The sequence below is a fragment of the Narcine bancroftii genome, chromosome 12 (genome assembly GCF_036971445.1).
Source record: "Narcine bancroftii isolate sNarBan1 chromosome 12, sNarBan1.hap1, whole genome shotgun sequence".
In the NCBI taxonomy this organism is placed as follows: Eukaryota; Metazoa; Chordata; class Chondrichthyes; order Torpediniformes; family Narcinidae; genus Narcine; species Narcine bancroftii.
This window is the reverse complement of record NC_091480.1, coordinates 70,278,113-70,300,302: the sequence shown is the minus strand read 5'-3', so window position 1 is coordinate 70,300,302 and position 22,190 is coordinate 70,278,113. Positions and strand designations below refer to the sequence as shown.

Below are 22,190 nucleotides of genomic sequence, written 5' to 3'. Positions count from 1 at the left end.
TTAAAAAAAATGACAATTTATTCATTCTTCAGCCCATTATTTATGTCAGACCTGTAAATGCTTTATGGAAACAACACACAGAGGAAAACAGATGAATACTGCTTGGCCATCTCACTGAAATGAAATAAATCTAAAGAAGAGAGAGCATTCTTTGTACAAATTTTTTTTTAAATGTAGAAACAATTTCCAAAATGCAGTATTGAAATTAAAAACAGAATATTTGATCAATATTATATTACAACCTATATTACAATGTCAAATCAAATCTGGATACAACTCTAGAGTTAAGCACAGCTTTGTGAGTCTGGTCTGAAATGGTTTCCATCTGTGACATGGTCTGGTCATGTGTTGCCTGATGGTGGAATGTGGAACTGTCATCCTGAATCCCCCTAGAGAGATGCTTTGCAGTAGCTTAAAGCTTTTTCCAATTGAGGAAAGAGGGGTGGAAAGAATGTGTCGCTTCCTCATCATTCTTCAGGTCACCTATAACGGCCCAAGCAAGTGAAATGGGTGCAGCAGGCCAGGCAATTATCTGAAGCAGACACAGCAGTGGGAAGAGGGGAAATGAATAAATATATAATAAAATATGTTTGGGTGAACTGCACACTAGATTCACAATAGGAATGAAGCAATTGAAACTTGGGGGCCTGGTTTAAAACCTGCACCAAAGCTCCTGGCCAACAGAGGGAGTCACTGTCTATGAGTGGTCAACAGACTATGAATTGTATGCATTGAGGGGTATACAGTAAATCCCAACAGGCTTTTTCTACTGAGGTGAGGTGAGACTAGAGAACTTGGTGAAAGGGGAAACATTAAAGCAGTAGTTTTCAAACTGCCTCCCTAAACTCACATTCCATCTTAAATAATCCCTATGCCATAAGGTGCTCTATGATTAGTAAGGGATTGCTTAAGGCGATATGTGGGTGGAAAGAAAAAGTTTGAAAACTACTGTTTTAATCGTACCTAGTTGACTCATTACATGCACTGTTTCAGAACTCCAAAGGAAATGGGCCAATGGCAATTTTTCACAAGCAAAATATTTCAGTAACAATTGGGTCTAGAGCAATGGTTCTCAAACTTCCCTTCCCACCCACATACCTCCTTAAGCAATCCCTTACTAATCACAGAGCATTGATGGCACAGGGGTTACTTAAAGTGGAATGTGAGTTCAGGTGGGCAGTTTGAGAACCATTGGTTTAAAGGTAACAATAGGGGGACTTCTTCAGAGACTGGTGAGTGTGGAAAGAAGGCTCCATTTTGACATATAAGAAAAATTTGATAGGTACATGTTTGGGAAGGGTGTGGAGGGCTATGGTCTGGATGCAGGTCATTGGGACTAAGCCAAATAATAGTTCAGCATAAACTGGTTGGGCTGAAGGGCCTATTTCTGTGCTGTAGTATTCTATAAGAGCTTGGAATGAGACCCACAGTAAATCAAACCAAATCTTAAACGGAAATAAGGGATATTGCCAAGGAAGGCCCGTATCCATGTATTGTTTGACAAGAATTACCTGTGGCTTTGATAAGCAGAATGATAACTAGCTCACTGATATTGATATCAGTTCATACAATCCCAAGAGCAGCACTGGGCCTGCAGCACATATTCCTGTCCTGTGCCAGCCCAGTATAATTTAATGAATGAGTCAGCACTGGGGCCACCTCAGGCCCAGTTGGCATTTCATCATTAAGCAAGTGCAGATCCCTGTTGGTAAGCGGATGTCTGTACGGTTACCCTCGGCAGGTTGAGATCAGTGGGTGGCACAGCCACATACACTTCCAACGCCATCGACTAGCATTGCGGACTGGCAGCAGCACAGAGCAGAAGCTCTGGGGTTACGGGTCCTTGGGCTCGAGTCTGTATGAGAGGTCATAGAGCAATTGCTGATTGTCGATCACGTGGAGCTGCCTGATGTATGCCTTAATCTGGATGTGGTTTGTAGCAGAGTCTGACTCCAGAGCTGTTGGATAAAGAAAAGGAAATTATAATAGAAGAGGCACTGCTCCCAACAGCTCTCAGCCATGGAGCCAACTTCCCTCTTCTCTGAGTTGGAGTTTGGGTTCGAGTCCCACCCCTGGAACCTGAAGACAAAAGTCCATGCTAAGACATGCATTGATCTGTCACAATATTCAATGTAGCCGTAAAGGACAAAATGACCACTGCTGCCCCTATCCGTTGATGAAACAACTGCAACTTAGGCTATTTGCACTCATGTAACTAACCATGAGAGTTTATTGATTAGAGTCCCCACTAAAACTGACAGGTGAATTTAAAACTTAAATTTAGACACACAGCATAGCAACAAGGCCATTCTGGCCCATGAGCCTTTGCCTCCAAATACACCAATTAAACTACAACCCCTGTACTTTTTTGAAGGGTGAGAGGAAACCAGAGCACCTGGAGGAAATCCACGCATGGGAAGAACGTACAAACTCCTGACAGTCAGAACCAGATTTGAAACTGGGTCATTGGCGCTGTAACTGCTATGTTAACCGTGCTGTACTGTGAAAGGTTCTGTAAAACCACTGCCCCGTTACTTCTCGTCGGTCAACTTACTGAGTGCACTGCTTCGGTACCTCCTCAAGGTCCGGACTGCGTTGGCCACCATGTGCTGTAAGAGAGATCAAGAAGACTGACTCCATCTAAGTCACTTGCTATTTTATACCAAACGCTAAAATTATTTTTTGACATCATTAAGTTGTTTTGGCAAACCTTGCTGCTTGTCAACTGCTGTCGGATAATACTTCTGAGGTAAGTTATGGGTGTGGGGTGCTATTGAAATGCAAGTTATTCTTGGAACAGTGTTTCTGTCTGTGCATAATTTCCCATTCACCTTGGACTCCTGAGTTCCAGCAACTACCAAGACTAGCACAATGCAAGTCAGTGACAACGATCCACCTTTCTCTCTCCCAATGCTGCTGAGAATTCACACAGTGGAAATCATGTGATTTCTGACTGCAGCATATTCTTTAGATGTAAATGAACTGCCTGAGAAGTTCTGACAATTCACAAATAGAACAGTTTGAACTTCCCGTCAAACCAAATTATCTTCCAATATGTGAGGACACAGTATTTGGCTGGGAGACCAGATAAACAGCTTCACCGTGAGTTTGCACAGATCACTCATGAATGGACGTCTTAGTAAAACAGTTCCGTACTCTGAATGCAGTCAGATAGACATCAATGTTCATGTTGCCTGGCAGAGGAAAGTTGAAATAGTAGGATGTTCCATTTTGCTGATTACCATGAAAGTACATCTGCCCATTCCAAATAATTCTAAGAATCTCATGGGTAAAGCAGTCAGTGTCTTTCTGGGTTCTCTCTGGAGTCTTCATAAAAGAACTCTGGCTCATTTCATCCCCTTCCTGAGATCCACCGTGCTTCTCAAACTCAGCTAGAATTAACAACTCAGCACAAATAACTTTCTGTACTGTGTGAGAAACGTTTTCTTAAATTAATTCAGTACTAAAAATATGAAAGCTGCCTCGGACCTTTGCCGTACAGTGCTTAAACTGTAGAGTCTTCATGAATTATTGATCAATTTGTGTCTCTGGAGTCAAATTTTAAATCCAAATTATTGAACAAAACGTGACTGTCTGAAAAATCCACAATGAAGCAATTACTGGTCCCATGGCTCTTAGGGAGTTTCAGGTGTCTGAATGGTTTTGGTATTCTCAATAAACCAAGGTGCACTGTTCAAATCTTAGCTTCCTTTTGTTGTATTCTGTAGAATCTTCAGTTACACTGTGCCAGAACACAATTCACTTGAACATTAGATGTCACAGTGTACCAGAACATTGTCCATTTACCCTTGGTTGGGGTCAGGTGCTAGAGCATTGTCCATTTCTACAGTGGACAGCATAATGTGCTAGAACATCATCCGTTTGTATAACAGACAGTGTAACATGGTAGAACCCTGTCCATTGGGCAGTGTAATATGCTGGAATGTTTTTGTACTTCAGTACCATGGACAATGTAATGCACCAGAATAGAATCCATTTGTAAAGTAAGCTGATACAAGGTGTAGACTGTACAGGAACACTGGCCATTAAGAGATCGGTTATTTTGGTGTGCCAGAGTCAAAGGTGTTGCAGTTTGATTCTCTGGCAGTGAGAGAAATACTCACCATTTTCTCAAAGTTCACCAGTTCATTCAGGAATGTTTTATTGCCCTCATGGATGAATGTCATGTCTGGAAAAAATCATGAAAGAAGCATCACTGAAAGTAATCCATTAATTACAAATAACATGATCACTAATTCTAGAGCTCTCCACACTGTCCCAATGACCCGGAATATTTACTCTCTGAGACTATGCCAAGAGCATGAGGATCTCCTGAAAGGGATGTAAAAGGTGCGTTTGTGTGCTTTTTCCCATCTTATATTGGTGAAGATCTTCCATTTTGACTCTAGTGCCATTGCCATTTATTTGGTGAACTCCCTAGAGCCCAAATTTCCAGCAGGGGCATCATTCTGGCAGTGGTGTTCTCCAGCTATCCTGGGTTGCTCGATGGAACTCTCCTGTAGGCTCAGCCTCATCCAAAGGTAGATTGTGCACGTCCTCCAAAAGATGACAATGGAGCAGCAGTTAGCAGTAACCTGAGTCGATCCTTTCATCTGGTGTTGTCTGTGTGGAGTTGGCCCATTCTCCCTGTGACCACGTGCGTTTCTCCCAGACACTCCCGTTTCCTCCCACATCTCAAAGACCTGCTGGTGGGCAGGTTAATTGGGTGTTGGGGATTACATATACTGAAAATGGGTTGGGAGAAATAAAGGGCTGATGGGATGTGACAGAAAATAGGTGGGAGGCAGGAACGATGGCTTGCTGTGTCTTAGGTGGATATGGTGGATATGAGAAACAGTTTAACAAAGGCAACTGCACAATAACTACTAGGAAAGAGAATGGAACTTATCTCCTTCAAGGACTGCTTGAAGCCATTATGAAAAGAAGGATTTTAGGGACTGTGCCATCATCTCACCTTTCAGTAGCAGGGGCACAAAAGGAATCAGGGGAGGCTTCATCCTGGCAATGATGTCTCTATAGCTTTTATGATTTCGTGAGGGATCCTGCAAAAACAGAAGACTGTTGCATTATCTGTTGCCGTGTACAATGGCAAAGCCAATACCCATGCTCACACCCAACACATCAAACCAAGAATCCCCAGTACAAAGCCTCACACCCATGATTAATGTTTAGCTGGTGTAAATGGGGAGCCAGTTGGAATCTGTCAGAGACCAGTGGAGGGTTACTTCCTGGCACATCCAATGGTGGGACCAGCAGCCCGAATCAAATGAAGAAGCGAGAATCATCAGCGGACTTCCGACATTGATCCTCTGTGATAGTGATCCTGCTTCCTGTGTTGCACTATAAGGCTGAGACACACGCAGCTGTGTCATTTCAACGTTCATTGAACAATGCCATACGCAAGCAGGCCATTTGTCTCTCCTCTCATTGCAAGGTTTGTTTCTCCTTCAAACGTTCATTCAGTTCCTCATGGGCAGTCAAAGGAGTTTATCACTCCCCTTCAACAGACCAAAGCACATATGATCTCTGTAGCCAAGGAGAGAGATGTGCATCAGCTTTCACCTACTCCCTGGGCCCAAATTCCCAAGACTGCTACTGTGACGGTGGACCTTCGGAGCCACTCCCCCTGCAGTGAGAAGCTAACTTCTCACCATTGATGGCCAACCCAGCCAAGAAGGTCAGGGGTTCCCTCATCAACTGACAGTGAAGCAGGTATTCATGTAGCACTGGCCACATGGTCAGGGAGTCCACATCAATTCACAGCATGACCCTGTTGGCTACTCACCGTTAAACTCTCAAACCGCTGGAAGAGCTTTTTGCATTTTGCTGGAAGTTTCTATGGAGCAAACAAGACAAAGTTGAAATGAAGATTTAGTTCTTTGGGAAAAGCCAAAATATTTTGGATGCTGTAAATCTTGAAATAAAAACAGAAAATATGGGAGAGGGACGAATTAATCCTTCAAATCATGTGGGAAATTATCTGAAAATGGAGACAGAGGAGACTGCAGATGTTGGAATGTGGAGCAAAGACCATGACATAGGAGCAGAAATAGGCTGTTTAGCCCATCCACTTTACCCTGCCATTTAGTCATGAGCTGATCCATTTTCCCACTCAGTCCTACTGCCTGGCCTTGTCGCTATTACTTTGATGTCCTGGCTAATCAAACACTTGTCAGTCTCTGTCTTAAATACACCCAAACTGCTGGAGGAACTCAGTGGATCAGGCAGTATTTGAATTAGCACAGGTTCTTGCCTCGAAACGTTGGCCATCACTTTCCTTCCACAGACACTGCTTGGCTCGCTGAGTTCCTCCAGCAGGTTGTTTTTTTGCTCAGTAATCTGCAAAATTCAACAGTTTTTCTCTCAACATCTTCTGCCTGAAGTCTCAGCACTCGCCCACGGGGTCCAACCACGGGCTTTAAACAGCCTGTTAAAGGAGCCAACGGTGGTTGAAAACTGCTGGGCTTAATATTGTTTGGCCCCTGACTCCTTATATTTTTCTGTATATGGCCCACACCCAAAAAATGTTTGGCCACCCCTGCAGTAGAGCCTTTGTATTCCCAAGCCCTGCTCTCTCATTGACCCCTCTATCCTGAACTCTCATGGAAGAGAAAGCCAGGAAGAAAGGATTCGAGAAACTTCTTGGAGTTTTCTTGAAAAGAATGAACCTGGGGATCTCTGGCTAATACACTCCCAGGGCAGAGAAGGAGCATTCGGTGGGGGGGGGGGGGGGGGGGCTGAGAGACTCCAGCACATGCTTCAATAGCATGCAGAAGTCTGGTATAAAGACCAGAAGGACAGCACCATCTGCCAACTTGGCCAGCTAAGTATTTCCCTTCACATCTGTAATAAAATCTGAAGGTTCCACAATGACATCACCAATGAACCTCCGAACATACAGAACCAGCAAAACATATAACCATATAACCATATACAGCACAGAACAGGCCAGTTTGGCCCTACTAATCCATGCTGGAACAAATCCCAACCCTCCTAGTCCCACTGACCAGCACCTGGTCCATACCCCTTCAATCCTCTCCCCTCCATGTAATTATCCAGTCTTTCCTTAAATGTAAATAACGTCCTTGCTTCAACCACCTCTGCCAGAAGCTTATTCCACATCCCAACCACCCTTTGCGTGAAGAAATTTCCCCTCGTGTTTCCCTTATAATTTTCCCCCTGCAATCTCAAACCATGGCCTCTGGTTTGAATATCCCCCACTCTTAATTGAAAAAGCCTATCCACGTTGATTCTCTCTGTCCCTTTTAAAATCTTGAACATCCCAAGTTATTTCACAGGAGGGAAGCAAACAACATTTTACCTGGAGCCACAAAGAGGAAGAAAGGAGCGGGTACTGGAGCTTAATGGCTAAAAGAACTTTGACTTTGTGATTTCACCTGCCTGCGATAAAAATTGAATGACTGCAATTCCAGGAGTGCACGTATCTGAGAGGTTTGTCAGGCTGGAGAGATAAGTAATCTGCAAACTGGGGTGAAAATCTTTGAGATAAACTTAGTGCGTACCCAGAAGCCTACCAGTCTGATAGAGGTACAGGGCTTTTTTAAAAAATAATTGTGACTTAGAAGGCCATTCAGGGGGATTTCCTGCTGACCATTGATGGAGTTACAGCTTTTTGAAGTTGTTCCAATTTACAGAAGCAGAAGAAATAACACGAATTCTAGGCTTGGAAAAGTCAACTGAGGGTGCCCTGTTTAATAAATTTTTTGCAAGTTTTCTGTCAGAATTGTTTGGGTCTGGAGTTCTTCTGATTCTCCCTGCAATCGATTGTGCACATAGATCGCTGGCTCCAAAACCAGCTCCCAGTCAGAGACCACGATCGGTTATAGTGTGTTTCATGAATTTCAAATTAAGGAGCTTTTATTACATGAAGCTCGTCGTAGAGGAAGGATTGATTACAAAGGTCAGAAGATTAGTACCATCAAGGTTATGAGTGAATGTGTTAAATACAAGAAGATTATGTCAGAATTCTAGAATCTAGTTGTTAAGCCCTCTCTGATTTTCCCAGCTTGAACACTGAAGGACAATTCTAAGAAGTGGTCCCACAACATTGAACAAGCTCAGAAATTCTTGGAAGAACAACTGCCATCTATGATCTCTTCATCTGAGTAACTGCATCTTTAATTCTATGTAGATGATTCTCTTCTTGAATTTTTTACTGCTTAGTTGATAGAATGTCTCAATGAGTTAATGCCTTAGTGTTTATACATTCAGTTTAAAGGTTTTTCTGATGTTTAAATCATTTAGCTTATAAAATGTTAAGCTCTTTGATTCTGAATTAACTATTAAAATTGATTTTGTAATATTTGTATATTCCTTTAAGATTTTCTTTCTTGTTAATAATTGAAATGTGATTTATTAAACATAATAGTTATCTCAGTTTCTGACCTTGGCATTAACTGCATTAGATTTGTTCTGTCTCAATTGGAATACATTCAAGGTTTCATTGTAATATTGGAGTTTTGCCAGCAGGAAATCTTTGGGGATGGGTCATTTAGTTAGCTGTGCGCCGTCTGCCTATTGGTCATGTTAAGGGTCTTCACAGCACAACACCTTCACATTAGTTATCCCCTCTGCTTGGTTCTTATTTGGCAGCCAGCATTTTAGAAGGTTTTTCACTGAAATTAAAAATGTTAAGAATTGTACACTGCAGCAATTAGTCAATGGGAATCTGACACTGGGTGGACAAGGTGAAGGGGAGGGGAGGAATAATATCTCTTTGGAAGCTATTTTGGCTCTGTATAATCACACCGGTTTTTGGCTTGTTTATTCCTATTTGTTAGCTTCTTTTTTTTTTTAAAATTTTAAATAGTTAAAGTAGATCAAATTATTGAGTTACTTCATTTTCACGTCAAAGGGTTAAATCACCCTGTAAAATGAAATAAGATTTCTGCTTATATTAAAAAGCATAAGGTCATTCAAAAAGGGAAAACTGAGAGATGAAAATGGGGAAAAGGGAGAAGGTGGTGGTGTGGAAGCAGAAATGAGGTGTAAACAGAATATGAGATGGCCATGTTGAACTATCTGACTATAAATATTAATGGAATACATAACCAAATTAAACGAAAAAGGCTATTAAATTTCCTGAAAAAAAGAAAAAATAGACATAGCATTTGTGCAGGAAACCCATCTAACTGAAGTGGAACATAATAAATTAAGGAGAGACTGGGTAAGGAACATAGTGGCAGCATCATATAATTCAAAAGCCAGAGGTGTAGCTATATTAATAAATAAAAATGTACCAATCAAAATAGAGGAGGAAATAATAGATCCAGCAAGGAGATATATAATGATAAAATGTCAGATATATTCAGAATTCTGGAATTTTATCAATATATATGCACCTAATGAAGAAGATCAAAAGTTTATGCAAGATTTTTTTTGAAGATTGTCGATACGCAGAGGAATATATTGATAGGAAGGGATTTTAACCTTAATTTGGACCCAATGTTGGATAAAACTGGACAAAAGACTAGCAAAAAGAATAAAGTGGCCAAATTTATGGTTAAATCAATGCAGGAAATGAAACTTATGGATATATGGATGAGGCAGCACCCAAGGGAGAAGGAATACTCATATTATTCAAGTAGGCATAAAACATACTCAAGGATTACTTCCCTCTGGTAAACTCAAATTGCTTCCTAATTTATCCTTCAAGTAAGATCTCAGTTGGTAATATGCCAGCGCTGTATCTCCAGTTATATTGTACTTATCTCTCATTTGTTCAAAGGAATATGTGATTACAGATACAATGTTAATCAAAAGATTTATAACAAATATGTATATTAAACTGCAAGAAAAGGAGAATGAGGAAACAAATGGTAAAACTAAACAAAAATGGGAACAAGATTTAAATGTAAAGATAAAAAAGGAAACATGGGAGAAATTATGTTCGGGAACGATGAGAAATACAATAAATACGAGGCTACGTATGATACAATATAATTGGTTACACAGACTATACATTACACTGCAAAAGTTAAATAAATGGGACCCAACAGTATCTGATAGATGATTTCGACGTAAAAAAGAAATGGGAACAACAATTCATGCAATCTGGACATGTGAGAGAGTAGAAAAATTTTGGGATGATCTCAATCAGATATTAAATAAAATAACAGAAAACAATATACCAAAGAATCCAGAGATCTTTCTCCTAAGTAACATAAAAAACAAAGAATTTGGAATTGATTTGGAGGATGCACAAAAAAGATTTGTTAAGATAGCCCTAGATGTAGCAAAGAAATGTATTATGTCAACCTGGAAATTGGAAGATAATTTGAAAATACAACAATGGTATATAGAAATGAATAAATGTATTCCATTAGAAAAAATAACATATAGTTTAAGAAATAATATGGAAATATTCGAACAAGTATGGGAGCCTTACATTAAATACAATAGCGAAAACCTACCGGGGACAAACATTACCTAAGTTGATGGAAGGAGAAGGAAAGAAAAGAATGGACTCAGTAGAATTTCTGGTGTATTTTTGTTGAATGACAACATTGTCTGACTGAATTAATGCAACCTAGATTGTATACCTAAAATGGATGAGAGGGGGGGGGGTGGGGGGGGTGGCTTGGGAGGAGGGAGGGGGGGGGAGAAAAAGTCACTGTAAATGTGTGAAAAAGAAAAAGTGTATATCATGGCTAATGTGATTTATGGTGTGAAAAATAAAAAATTAAAAAAAAACATACTCAAGGATTGATATGTTTTTGTTGTCGGCCCATATTCAAGGGAGAGTTAGGAAAACTGAATATAATTCTAGATTGCTATCTGATCACCCCTGTTATTAGCAATAGAACTGGAGGACATCCCACCAAGAACATATACATGGAGATTAAACTCCATGCTACTTAAAAGACAGGAATTTAGAGAATTTATTGAACGCCAAATTAAAATGTACTTTGAAATAAATACGGAATCAGTAAAGACAAATTTATATTATGGGATGCAATGAAAGCCTTCATTAGAGGGCAGATAATAAGTTATGTAACTAAGATGAAAAAGGACTACAATCAAGAAATAGAACAGTTGGAAAGGGAGATAGTAAGTACAGAAAAAGAACTAGCAACAAGGGAAGATATAACAAAAAGAAGAGAATTGGCGGACAAAAAATACGAAACATTACAAACGTACAAGGAAGAGAAGAACATAATGAAAATAAAGCAAAAGTATTATGAACTGGGAGAAAAAACACACAAAATATTAGCCTGGCAACTTAAAACAGAACAAGCTAAAAGAACTGTATTGGCATCAAGGAAAAAGGACAAATAAATTACATATAATCCAATGGAGATTAATGAGAACTTTATGGAATTTTATGAACAATTATACCAAACTGAGAATGAGGGGAAAGAAGACAAAATAGAAGAGTTTTTAGCTAAAATTGAACTGCTGAAATTGCAAGAAGAGGATCAAAACAAGCTGATAAAACCATTTGAAATAGAGGAAATACAGGATATATTAAAAAATCTGCCAAACAATAAAACACCTGGAGAGGATGGATTCCTAATAGAATTCTATAAAACATTTAAAGAGTTATTAATTCCTCCTTTCCTGGAAGTAATGAACCAGATAGAAGAAACACAAAACTTGTCAGATTCAAGTAAGATAGCAATAATTACAGTAATACCAAAGACAGGGAAGAATCCACGAACACCAGAATCATATAGACCAATATCTCTACTTAATTCAGATTATAAGATAATAGCAAAACTATTAGCAAATGGATTGGCCGACTGTGTACTAAAAATAGTAAAACTAGATCAAACTGGATTTATTAAGAAGAGACGAACAGCGGATAATGTCTGTAAATTTATTAATTTAATTCATAGAGTTCAAGGAAATAAGATGCCAATGGTGGCTATTGGTTTAGACACAGAAAAAAACCTTTGACAGGGTAGAATGGTATTTATTCAAAGTATTACAGAGGTTCAACCTACCAGAAAAATATATTAATTGGATTAAAGCATTATATAATGGACCATTGGCGAAGGTGACTAAATGGATATGTATCGAACCAATTTAAAATAAGTAGGTTAACTAGGCAGGGATGTCCACTATCTTCCTCACTGTTCGCTTTAGCAATAGAACCATTGGCAAAACTGATAAGAACAGAAAATAAAATAAAAGGGATAAAAATAAAGGAGAAGGAGTATAAAATCAGTTTATTTGCAGATGACATCATAGTATACTTAACAGAACCAGAATTATCAATAAAAGAACTACATAAGAAATTGAAGGAATATGGAGAAATATCGGGGTACAAGATCAATACAAATAAAAGTGAAGGGATGCCAATGAGTAACACGGATTATACAGAATTTTAAAAAGAATCACCATTTAAGTGGCAAACACAAGCAATCCGATACCTAGGTATTAGATTAGATAATAATTTAAGCCACATGTACAAATTAAATTATCAGCCATTAATGAAGAAATTACAGGAAGACTTAGAACATTGGAAAGAATTGCCACTAACGTTGATAGGGAGGGTAAACTGCATTAAAATGAATGTCTTCCCAAGGATACAATACTTATTTCATTCGTTACCAATTCCCTTAACAGAGAAATTCTTCAATGAACTAAAGAGAATAATAAGGAAATTCTTATGGAAAAGGGGGAAGCCGAGGATAGCGTTAGATAAATTAACAGAGTGGTACAAACAAGGTGGTTTGCAGTTACCAAACTTTAAAAATTATTATAGAGCAGCACAATTAAGGTATTTATCAGATTTTTATCAGACAAGGGGAAAATCAGATTGGACTAAGATAAAGTTAGATAAAATAGGGGAGAAGGTACTGGAACATATACTTTATAAGTGGGATGAAAAGTTGATACGATATAAAAGTTCACCAGTACTGCATCATTTACTCAATATATTGAAAAAGATTCACTTAGAAAGTAAAAAAAAACAAATTACCAACTACCAAAATTATTATTGACGCAAAATCAATGAATCCCTTTTACAATAGATACCCTTCCTTTAGAGAATGGGAGAGAAAAGGAATTAAAAGAATAAAAAATTGTTTTTTGGGAAATAATTTATTAACATTTGAACAAATGAAGTACAAATATGCAATAACTCATGGTACAATGTTTGCATACCATCAACTGAAAGCCTACTTAAAAGATAAATTGGGAAATAGACTGAGATTACCAGAAGGAAGCAGCTTCGAATATGTGATTACAGAAACAATGATAATAAAAAGATTTATAATGAACATGTACATCAAGCTGCAAGAGAAGGAAAATGATGAAATAAGCTATAAACCCAAACAAAAGTGGGAAAAAGATTTAAACATAAAGATAAAAAATGAAATATGGGAAAAGTTATGCTCTGAAACTATGAAGAATATAATAAACACAAGGTTACGCATGATACAGTATAATTGGTTACACAGGTTATGCATCATGCCCCAAAAGTTAAAACAATGGGACCCAACAGTATCAGATAGATGTTTTCGCTGTAAGAAGGAAGTGGGAACAACAGTACATGCAATTTGGGCATGTGAGAAAGTGGAAAAGTTTTGGGAAGATCTAAATCAGGTATTAAATAAAATCACAAAAAGCAACATATCAAAAAATCCAGAGATCTTTCTTCTAAGTAATATAAGAAGTAAAGAATTAGGCCTCAACCTGGATGAAGCGCAAAAAAGATTTATTATGATAGCCTTAGCTGTAGCAAAAAAATGTATAATGTCAACTTGGAAATCAGAAGAGAGCCTGAGAATACAGCAATGGTATATTGAAATGAATAAATGCATTCCATTGGAAAAAATAACATTTAATTAAAAAAATAAAGTCACGTTATTTGAACAAATTTGGGAACCGTACATGGAACATAACAGAGAGGGCTTGCCTCGGACCTCCACCCCCTAAAATGATAAAATGAGAAGACGACAGAATGACTTGATCCAGTGTGTAAAAGTAGATGACACATTTTTCTTGCTTATTTTCATTGTGTGATGACATTGTTTAATGGTTTTATTGTATTGTATATGTTGAACGTTTAATGGGTTTGGAGGGGGATGGGAAGGGGGACGAGGGAAGGTAGGGGGGAAAAAGGGGAGAAAATGCCACTGTGTATATTTAAGAGGGAAATGTTTGTAAAAATTTCGATTGATATGGTTCACAGTGTGAAAAATAATTTTTTTTTTAAAAAAAAGCAATTATATTTTTGCAAGCAATGTATACAAACACACTTCTTTTTAGACAATGGAAAGGGGTGCATTTTCATTCATAAATTCAGGCTAAATCCAGAGGGGTATTGATTTTTATAGATAATACAATACCCTAACAATGTTGTTTCAGATACAAATGGTTGTTTTGTTATTGTGACAGGAAAATTGTATCATAAATTGCTGGTGTTTGTTAATGTTTATGCTCCAAATGTGGATGACCTTGGATTTTTTGAACTTTTTTTTTGCCCTTGCCTGATATGAGCCTTTATTCTTTAGTGATGGGAGGAGACTTTAATTGCTGGTTAGATCCGGTTTTAGATCGTTCGTCTTCTAAACCAACCACTTTGAATACATCGGGTTTAATCATTCAATCTTTTTTTATTAAAATGTGGTATTATTCGTGTCTGGCATTTTTTTCATCCAGAAGACAGGGAATATTCATTTTTTTCTTACATTTCATACTCGCGGATTGACTTCTTTTTTACTGATAGTCAAATGATTCCACTAATTCAATCTTGTGAATATAAAAAATATAATAATTTCCAACCATGCACCTCTGTTATTATCTTTAAACTTTCCTGGTCTTCCCTAAATAAACAGACATTGGCATTTTAATTCAACCTTATTATCTGATAAAGATTTTTACTTGACAGAACAAGTTACTCTCTTTTGAAAAAAAATACTGTGGAAGAGCCTTCAGTCTTATTGTTTCTTGCTTGCTGCAGCTACACAGATACATAAAAATGGAACAGATGTGCTGCATCCTACTTACCTCCCAAGTCAGACAGAGACGGCTGACTGCTGCGTTGCACAGGCCCATGACAATGGCAAAGAACGAGAATAGGTTCTGCTTCTCCTTACACCTGTAAGAGAAAGGAACCATTAGGATGGCCACAAACCACAAGGGAAGCAACACTCACATTACAGTTGTGTTTTATGCCCATTTTGAGTCCATCAAAAACAATGGGTGCTTTACACAGGGTGGCTTACAGAATGTCCTAAGGTGGCCCACAGAAAGGTATGTGGTAGACTAGAGTGTCCAAGCCAGGAGCAGAGGGCTTGAGATGGATGACAAAAATATGGGTTTTCAATGAATGAATGTGAGTTCATTGTCAAATGCATCAGTTAATTAAAGTCTTACTTGTTGCAATTTCCCCATGGGCATACACCAAATTGGCACAAATTAAGTATAATTAAGACAGTAAAAAGGATGAGAAGGTAAGGTCTGAGGTAGAAGCAGAGGAGAGAATGGAAATATAAGCTTCATTAATGGTTGTGCTGAACAAAACATTTACTTCTATGCAGCACTTGTCAATGTCAGTGCAGCTTCGCGATTTACGACGGAAGGAGGAGGAACTGTTTTTCCCAGAGGGGGGGTGAATCTGTGGAATTCGTTGCCCATTGCAGCAGTTGAAGCGACCTCAGTAAATATATTTACGACTAGGTTGAATCGATTTTTACATAGTTGGAGAATTAAGGGATATGGGGAAAAGGCAGGTAGGTGGAGATGAGCCCATCATCAGATTAGCCACGATCTCATTGAAAGGTGGAGAAGGCTCGATGGGACGGATGGTCGACTCCTGCTCTTGTTCCTTATGTTCTTATATCTTCCAGCACTTCAGAGAAAAAAAATTGGTGCAAGAATGTGGTGACTTTTTGTGAGAGGAATCTCATAATAGTTTGATTCTTGTATCTCTACTCTAACAGTCACTGTACTCTGAACTCTTGTTTTACTTTACACTATCTGTTGGACTTAAATATGGGTTGACTTGTTTGGATAGTATGCAAAACAAAGCTTTTCCACTGTGTCCAAAAAAAAACAATTCAATTCAATTGCCCTTATTATAGCACTCCATATCTGTTCAGATGAAAGTTATTGACCCAAAGTATCTCTCTCTGTGAATGCTGCCTGGCCTGTTGAGTGTTTCCAGCATTTTCTGTTGATATCTCAGATTTCTTGTCAGAGAACAAACATGACATCACATACAACCCTGAGATTCCTTTTTTCTGCTGTCGCAGCAGAATTATCACTAATTGATAGTGCAAAAAATAAACTGTACACAGTGTAAAACATGTAAACAAAGAACTGTAAACAGATAATGAATGTAAACTAATTGGCTGTGCAATACAAAAAAAAAACAATACTGTGTACAAAAAGAAAATCAATAAAGTGCACAAGTCAGAGTCCTTAAATGAGTCCCTGATTGAGTTTGTTGTTGAGGAGTCTGATGGTGGAGGGGGAGCAGCTGTTCCTGAACCTGGTGGGGCAAGTCTTGTGGCACCTACACCTCTTTCTTGATGGCAGCAGCAAGAACAGAGCGTGTGCTAGGTGGTTGGATGATCGCTGCTGCTCTCCAAAGGCAGTGTGCCCTGTAGATATACTCAATAGTGGGGAAGGTTTTGCCTGTGATGTCCTGGGCTGTGTCCACACCTTTTGGAATACTTTACACTCAGATGTATTGATGTCCCTATACCAGACTGTGATGCAGCTGGTCAGCACACTTTCCACCACACATCTGTAGAAATTTGCCAGGGTTTCTGGTGGCATATCAAACCTCCGCAAACCCCTGAGGAAGTAGAGGTGCTGACGTGCTTTCTTCATGATGTCATTGGTGTGTTGGGCCCAGGAAAGATTCTCCAAGATAGTGACTCCCAAGAACCTAAATGTGCTCACTCTCTCCACCTCTGATTCTCCAATGATTACTGGATTGCACTGTATTAAGATGAGTAGCAGAGAAAATTTAAGAGCACGGCCACAAACGTAGGTTTTCGTGCTAGGGAAGGATGGAGGGAACAGTGAGATTAGGATGGCGATTGGCTAAGTTCTGGGCCAGAGGATGCACTGACATCATTATCAACCACGATGGCACTGAGGCAATGATTCCCAACCAGTTTTCACTCACAGACGACCCTGAGTATTCCTTTACTTATCACAGACCACCTATAACAAACCCATGGACCACAAGTGGGGGAGGGCTGGTGAGTTAGCTCAACCTCCTTCCCAGACCACTGGTGATGATATTTGGTAATGACATTCCTTGAAGATTTTTGTTTCTTTGTTCATCAAATTTTCAACCTGGTTTTACATGATATTTGTTTATTGTATCAGTAAGATTTGCCTTTGCTGTGTTACTGCGGACCATTTCCAACAAACCCACGGGTCACCAGTGGGGCACTGACCACAAGCTGAACATGCTTGTGAACTGTGAGATGTGCAGGTCTGTTCTGGCCAGTATCCCATCAACCGTCAGCTGCAACTGTTGAAATAAAAGTTTGCTGTTCACGATAAAGCAAATCATGTTGGAGTTGGAGATTGCCTCTTATAAACAGCTACAGATGAACTCTCCAGAATTCCAGCTTGGTAGATAACCCTGAAGCTAGGAATTCCCAGCACTGACATGCTGGAGTGTTGAACAAATGATGGTTGAAGATAACATGCAGGCCCTTTAGTGAGCGGCAACACATCGCTGCTGTGTGACTCACAGCATTCATTCATCTGGTGACGCCAGCAGTGCCAAAGCTGAGGCAACACCATTTGTACAGATTCAAATTTATTGTCAGAGTACATGCATGACATCACATACAACCCTGAGAACATTTTCCTGTGGGCCAGGCAGAATTACCACTAATTGGTAGTGCAAAAAATAAATTGACTGAATGTTCATATATAAACAAATAAAGAAATGTAAACAAACTGACTGCAATACAGAGAGAGAGAGAGAGAAAAAATCAATAAAGTGCAAAAGTGAGAGTCCTTAAATGAGTCTCTGATTGAGTTTGTCGTTGAGGAGTCTGATGGTGGAGGGGGAGCAGCTGTTCCTGAACCTGGTGGGGCGAGTCTTGTGGCACCTCGACCTCTTTCTTGATGGCAACAGTGAGAACAGAGCGTGTGCTGGGTGGTGTGGGTCTTTGATGATCGTTGCTGCTCTCTGACAGCAGTGTTTTCTGCAGATGTTCTCGATGGTGATTGTGGAAGTAAACAAGAGAAACTGCAGATGCTGGAACACTGGAGCAACACACAATGAGCTGGAGGAACTGATCAGATCCGGCCGCATCCATGGGAGGGAATGGATAGCTGACTGACTGTTGGATGCTGGGTGACCTGCTGATTTCCTCCTGCATTTTGTCTGATGATGGTGGCATCTTGGTGTGCACACATGACTATCATTCCTCCTATATTCCACCAGTGATGAGACTTCAAATTTATTTCCTGGGGTGTAACAAACTCTGGGATGTCCTTGATTCATGAAAGCTGCTGAGAAAAAGCAAGTCCCATCTTCTAACATGCAGGTTGGAAGAGGAACACGTGCATTGGGGGAATGGGACGTGCTGGGGCAACCCCTAATCCTGGTGAACATTAAATGCAACATCACGTGGGTATCTGTGTGAATGTGTATTCTGCACCTCCTTCCAAAGGCAGGGAAACATAATATTCTGCGGTCACCCCTTCGCTGCAGCAGATCACCACAGCTGCAAGGTCGACTCCAAAGATCCAGCAAGCGTTAGGATTACAGGGGTGCTTTGGGATCGCACCTCATTTATGACCACTTACTTCTCCTGACAATGAGCTTTCCCACGTGGCAGGGATTTGGCCAAGCCACCAGTAAGGTTTTCACACCTGTTTGAATGGTGGAAGAGAGGCAAGCAGCATGTGAACAAGCAAAAATCCATCTGTTGGGAGAATTCGGCAGATCCAGTCACTTCAGTGGGAGAGAGAATAGTTGACGTTTCAGTTCAGAAGCTTTCATCAAGGCTTTTGCTTCAGGATGGAATCCTTGATCTAGTCTCGATGATGGAACCCAACCTGAAATGGCAACAGTTCTTTTTCTCCCATTGATGCTGCTTGATCCTTTGAGCACCTCCAGCGGCTGTTTTTAGGCTGCAGGTTCCAGTGTCTGCTGTCTCTTCTGTCACAAGGTTCCAGTCCACACAAGAAGACTTGGGGGAGGGCATCCTTTGAAATTATGTTCACACATGCTTACAAAAATACATGGTATCTGAACTTCAAAAGATAAAATGCAAGTTTGGTTCTGGAAGCAGATGCATGTTATCGCTGCATCAAGTCAAGTTTATTGTCATCTGATTGTACAACACAGAGACACACAACCAGACATAACACACATACAGAGAAACAATACATATACAGGACAAGTATTCATAAAATACAAATAAATAAATATTGTTTCATGAATATGAGAGTCTGGAAGGGTTAGTGTGAGCAGTTTCCTTTGGTCGTTCAGCATCCTCACTGTCCTTGGGAAGAAGCTGTTCCTCAGCCGTTCCTCCCATTCTAACCATTCCTGAGTCACTCTCACTGCTCACTGGGTGGAAGTCGTGATCCCTTATATTCTGGGAACATTTTGTGTTCAGGCTTGGTGAGGCTGAAACCTCTAATTAGTTTGAGTGATTTGCATGATCAGTTCTCTGTCTTTGTAAGCAAATAATTAATTATTATGATACTGCACTGAGTGTTTCTACTGCCTTATCATAAACAACACCCCCTTTACCTCAATTTTCCAGCTCAGTGACCTGAAAAAGGTTTTTTTTAAAAAAATCACCTCCTGTGAACTGCAGGACTTTGTTTTCCCATTTTTTCCAAACACACTGTGGCAATTGATGGGTTTCACTAGGATTGTTGTCTAAAGAGAATGCGCAAAAATCTGAGAGGACCCGTATCACCCCGCACGCAGCATCCTCCATTTAATCCAGTCGGGAAATAGATATAGGAGGATTAGAGCCAGAAATATCAGGCTGAGGAACAGCTTCTTCCCGTGGGCAGTGAGACTGCTGAATGACTGATGAACTGCTCATTCAAACCCTCTGTGACGACTATTTATTTTAAAAATATTTATTAATTTTAATATTTCTTTTAACATACTGTGCATATATATCGTTTGTCTGTATGAGTGTTGTGTGTAATGTGTGTGTTATGTTTGTATGTGCGTTGTGTGTATTTTATGTCTGTATACATGTTATGCGTGTATGAGTGTTGTGTGTGTGTTATGTCTGTATGTTTATTATGCGTGTTATGTCTGTATGAAATAAGGGAGTTTTGCCAGTGAATCGAAATGTCACCAGGTCAGGTGCCGGGGGAGAAGTGAATGACCCTCTGCTGAGTGCAACAGTACTGTCAGAATTCCCAGATTTCCTCGTCCCCATGTTGCTTATGCCCCATAATTACACATGAGCACTTACAGAGCAGCCATGTTGATGAAAGTTTTGAGAAGCTGTACCCGTTTGCCCAGACGTTCACATATCAGCATCTCTGTTGCCACCCAATGCTGTACTTCACTGCACCTCTGCAGCACCAACTCCAGATTTGCTGTCCGCCTCCGAATGCTCTCGTTCCGGAAAACATAGTGGATCAATTCCAACTGGAAGAAAATCAGAAAGTAAGATAGAGGAAAAGATTATACAACTTACAGCACTGAAAAAGGCTATTTAACCCAATGGGTCAATGCTTACAACACCATCCTATCAGTCAAATCTTTTCTTCCTAGTGTGCTGACCCAAATTCCTTGGGGCGTAGGAGGCTGGAGTGAACTTATCGATGTTTATCAACTCATGAGAGATATCGTTAAGGTTGATGGTCACAAAATTTTTCCCAGGGTAAGGGAGTCTAAAATTAGATTTAAGCTGTGAAGGGTGAGCAGAGAGGGTGGTGTGTCTATGGAATGAGCTGCCAGAGAATGTAGGAGAGTTCAGAATCAGAATTTATTCTTATGAATATGAGACAACATTTGTTCTTTTGCAGCAGTATCTCAATACAAACATTTATATAAAACCATCTTGCAAATAAATTTAAAAAATGCAAAAAAAAGGCAAAGTGAGGCAGTGTCTGTAGTTCATGCGGGGAAGAAACTGTCCTTGTATCGTTCAATGCTCATCTTTAGGCTCCTGTACATTTTCTCCGATGGTAGCAGAGTGAAGAGGGCATGGCCTGGGTAGGTGGGGGTCTTTGGGGATAGAGGCTGCTTTCTTATGGCACTGTCTTTGAGCAGCATCCGTGCAGGCAAGGAGAAGGTTGACATTCGAAGTTGACAAGACTGAGAGTGTGGAGCAAGAGTGGGGAGGAAAATAGGCTGGAAGTCGTATAGAAAGAAGAATATTCTGTGAATGCTCAGCAGGTCAGGCAGCCACAATGAAGAAATAATCAATGTTTCGGTTTGATGACTTCTGATCAGAACCCAGGGGTTAACAATCTAAAATGTTAACTCTGCTTGTCTCTTCACAGATGCTGCCCAACATGTTGAATATTTCCACCATTCTCTTGTTGAAGCTTCCTCTTTGTCAGGATTTATTGTCATGAACAAGTCATGAAATTCAGTGTTTTATGGCAGCGTCATATTATGAACCATCTAACAACAATAATATTAAAAGTATAAAGAGCAGTGCACGAAAAGTAAGGCAGAGTCGCTGGTTCATTGATTATTCAGGAAGCTGATGGCAGTGGGGAAGAAGTTGTCCTTGTGCCGCTGGGTGCTCGTCTTTAGGCTCCTGTACCTTTTCCACTGATGGTAGCAGAATGAAGAGGGCCTGGCCTGGGTGGTGGGGGGTCTTTGAGGATAGAAGTTGTATTTTTAAGACACCACCTCATGTAGATGTCCTCGATGGAGTGAAGTCTGGTGCCTGTGATGTCACAGGCTGAGTTAACAACCCTCTGGAGTTTATTCTTCTCCTGAGAGTTGGCGCTTCCATACTAGACAGTGATGCAACCAGCCAGAATGCTCTCCATGGTCCACCTGTAGAAGTACACGAGAGTCTTCGATGACATTCCAAATCTCCTCAGACATCTCACAAAGTATAGCCACTGGCAAGTCTTCTTTGTGATTGTATCAAGATGGAGGCTCCAGGACAGATCCTCGGAGATGTTAACACCCAGGAATTTTAAGTTCTTGACCAGTGGTTCTCAGTCTTTTTCTTTCCATTCACATCCCACTTTAAGTCATCCCTATGCCATCA

The 22,190-nt window shown here is 39.9% G+C and overlaps 1 protein-coding gene across 1 annotated transcript in view; it reads right to left on the bottom strand.

Annotated features, from left to right (window-relative positions):
* rapgefl1 (Rap guanine nucleotide exchange factor (GEF)-like 1) overlaps positions 1 to 22,190 on the bottom strand; it is a 125,430-nt gene continuing 103,240 nt past the window's right edge. Inside the window, exons 12-18 of the mRNA XM_069906771.1 lie at positions 20,424 to 20,602; positions 15,001 to 15,091; positions 5,807 to 5,857; positions 4,976 to 5,063; positions 4,125 to 4,189; positions 2,555 to 2,609; positions 1 to 1,958 (exon numbers count right to left, since the gene is read on the bottom strand). Of these exons, the coding sequence (XP_069762872.1) occupies positions 1,834 to 1,958; positions 2,555 to 2,609; positions 4,125 to 4,189; positions 4,976 to 5,063; positions 5,807 to 5,857; positions 15,001 to 15,091; positions 20,424 to 20,602 (654 nt within the window). The 3' untranslated portion in view covers positions 1 to 1,833. The remainder of the gene's footprint in view (positions 1,959 to 2,554; positions 2,610 to 4,124; positions 4,190 to 4,975; positions 5,064 to 5,806; positions 5,858 to 15,000; positions 15,092 to 20,423; positions 20,603 to 22,190) is intronic.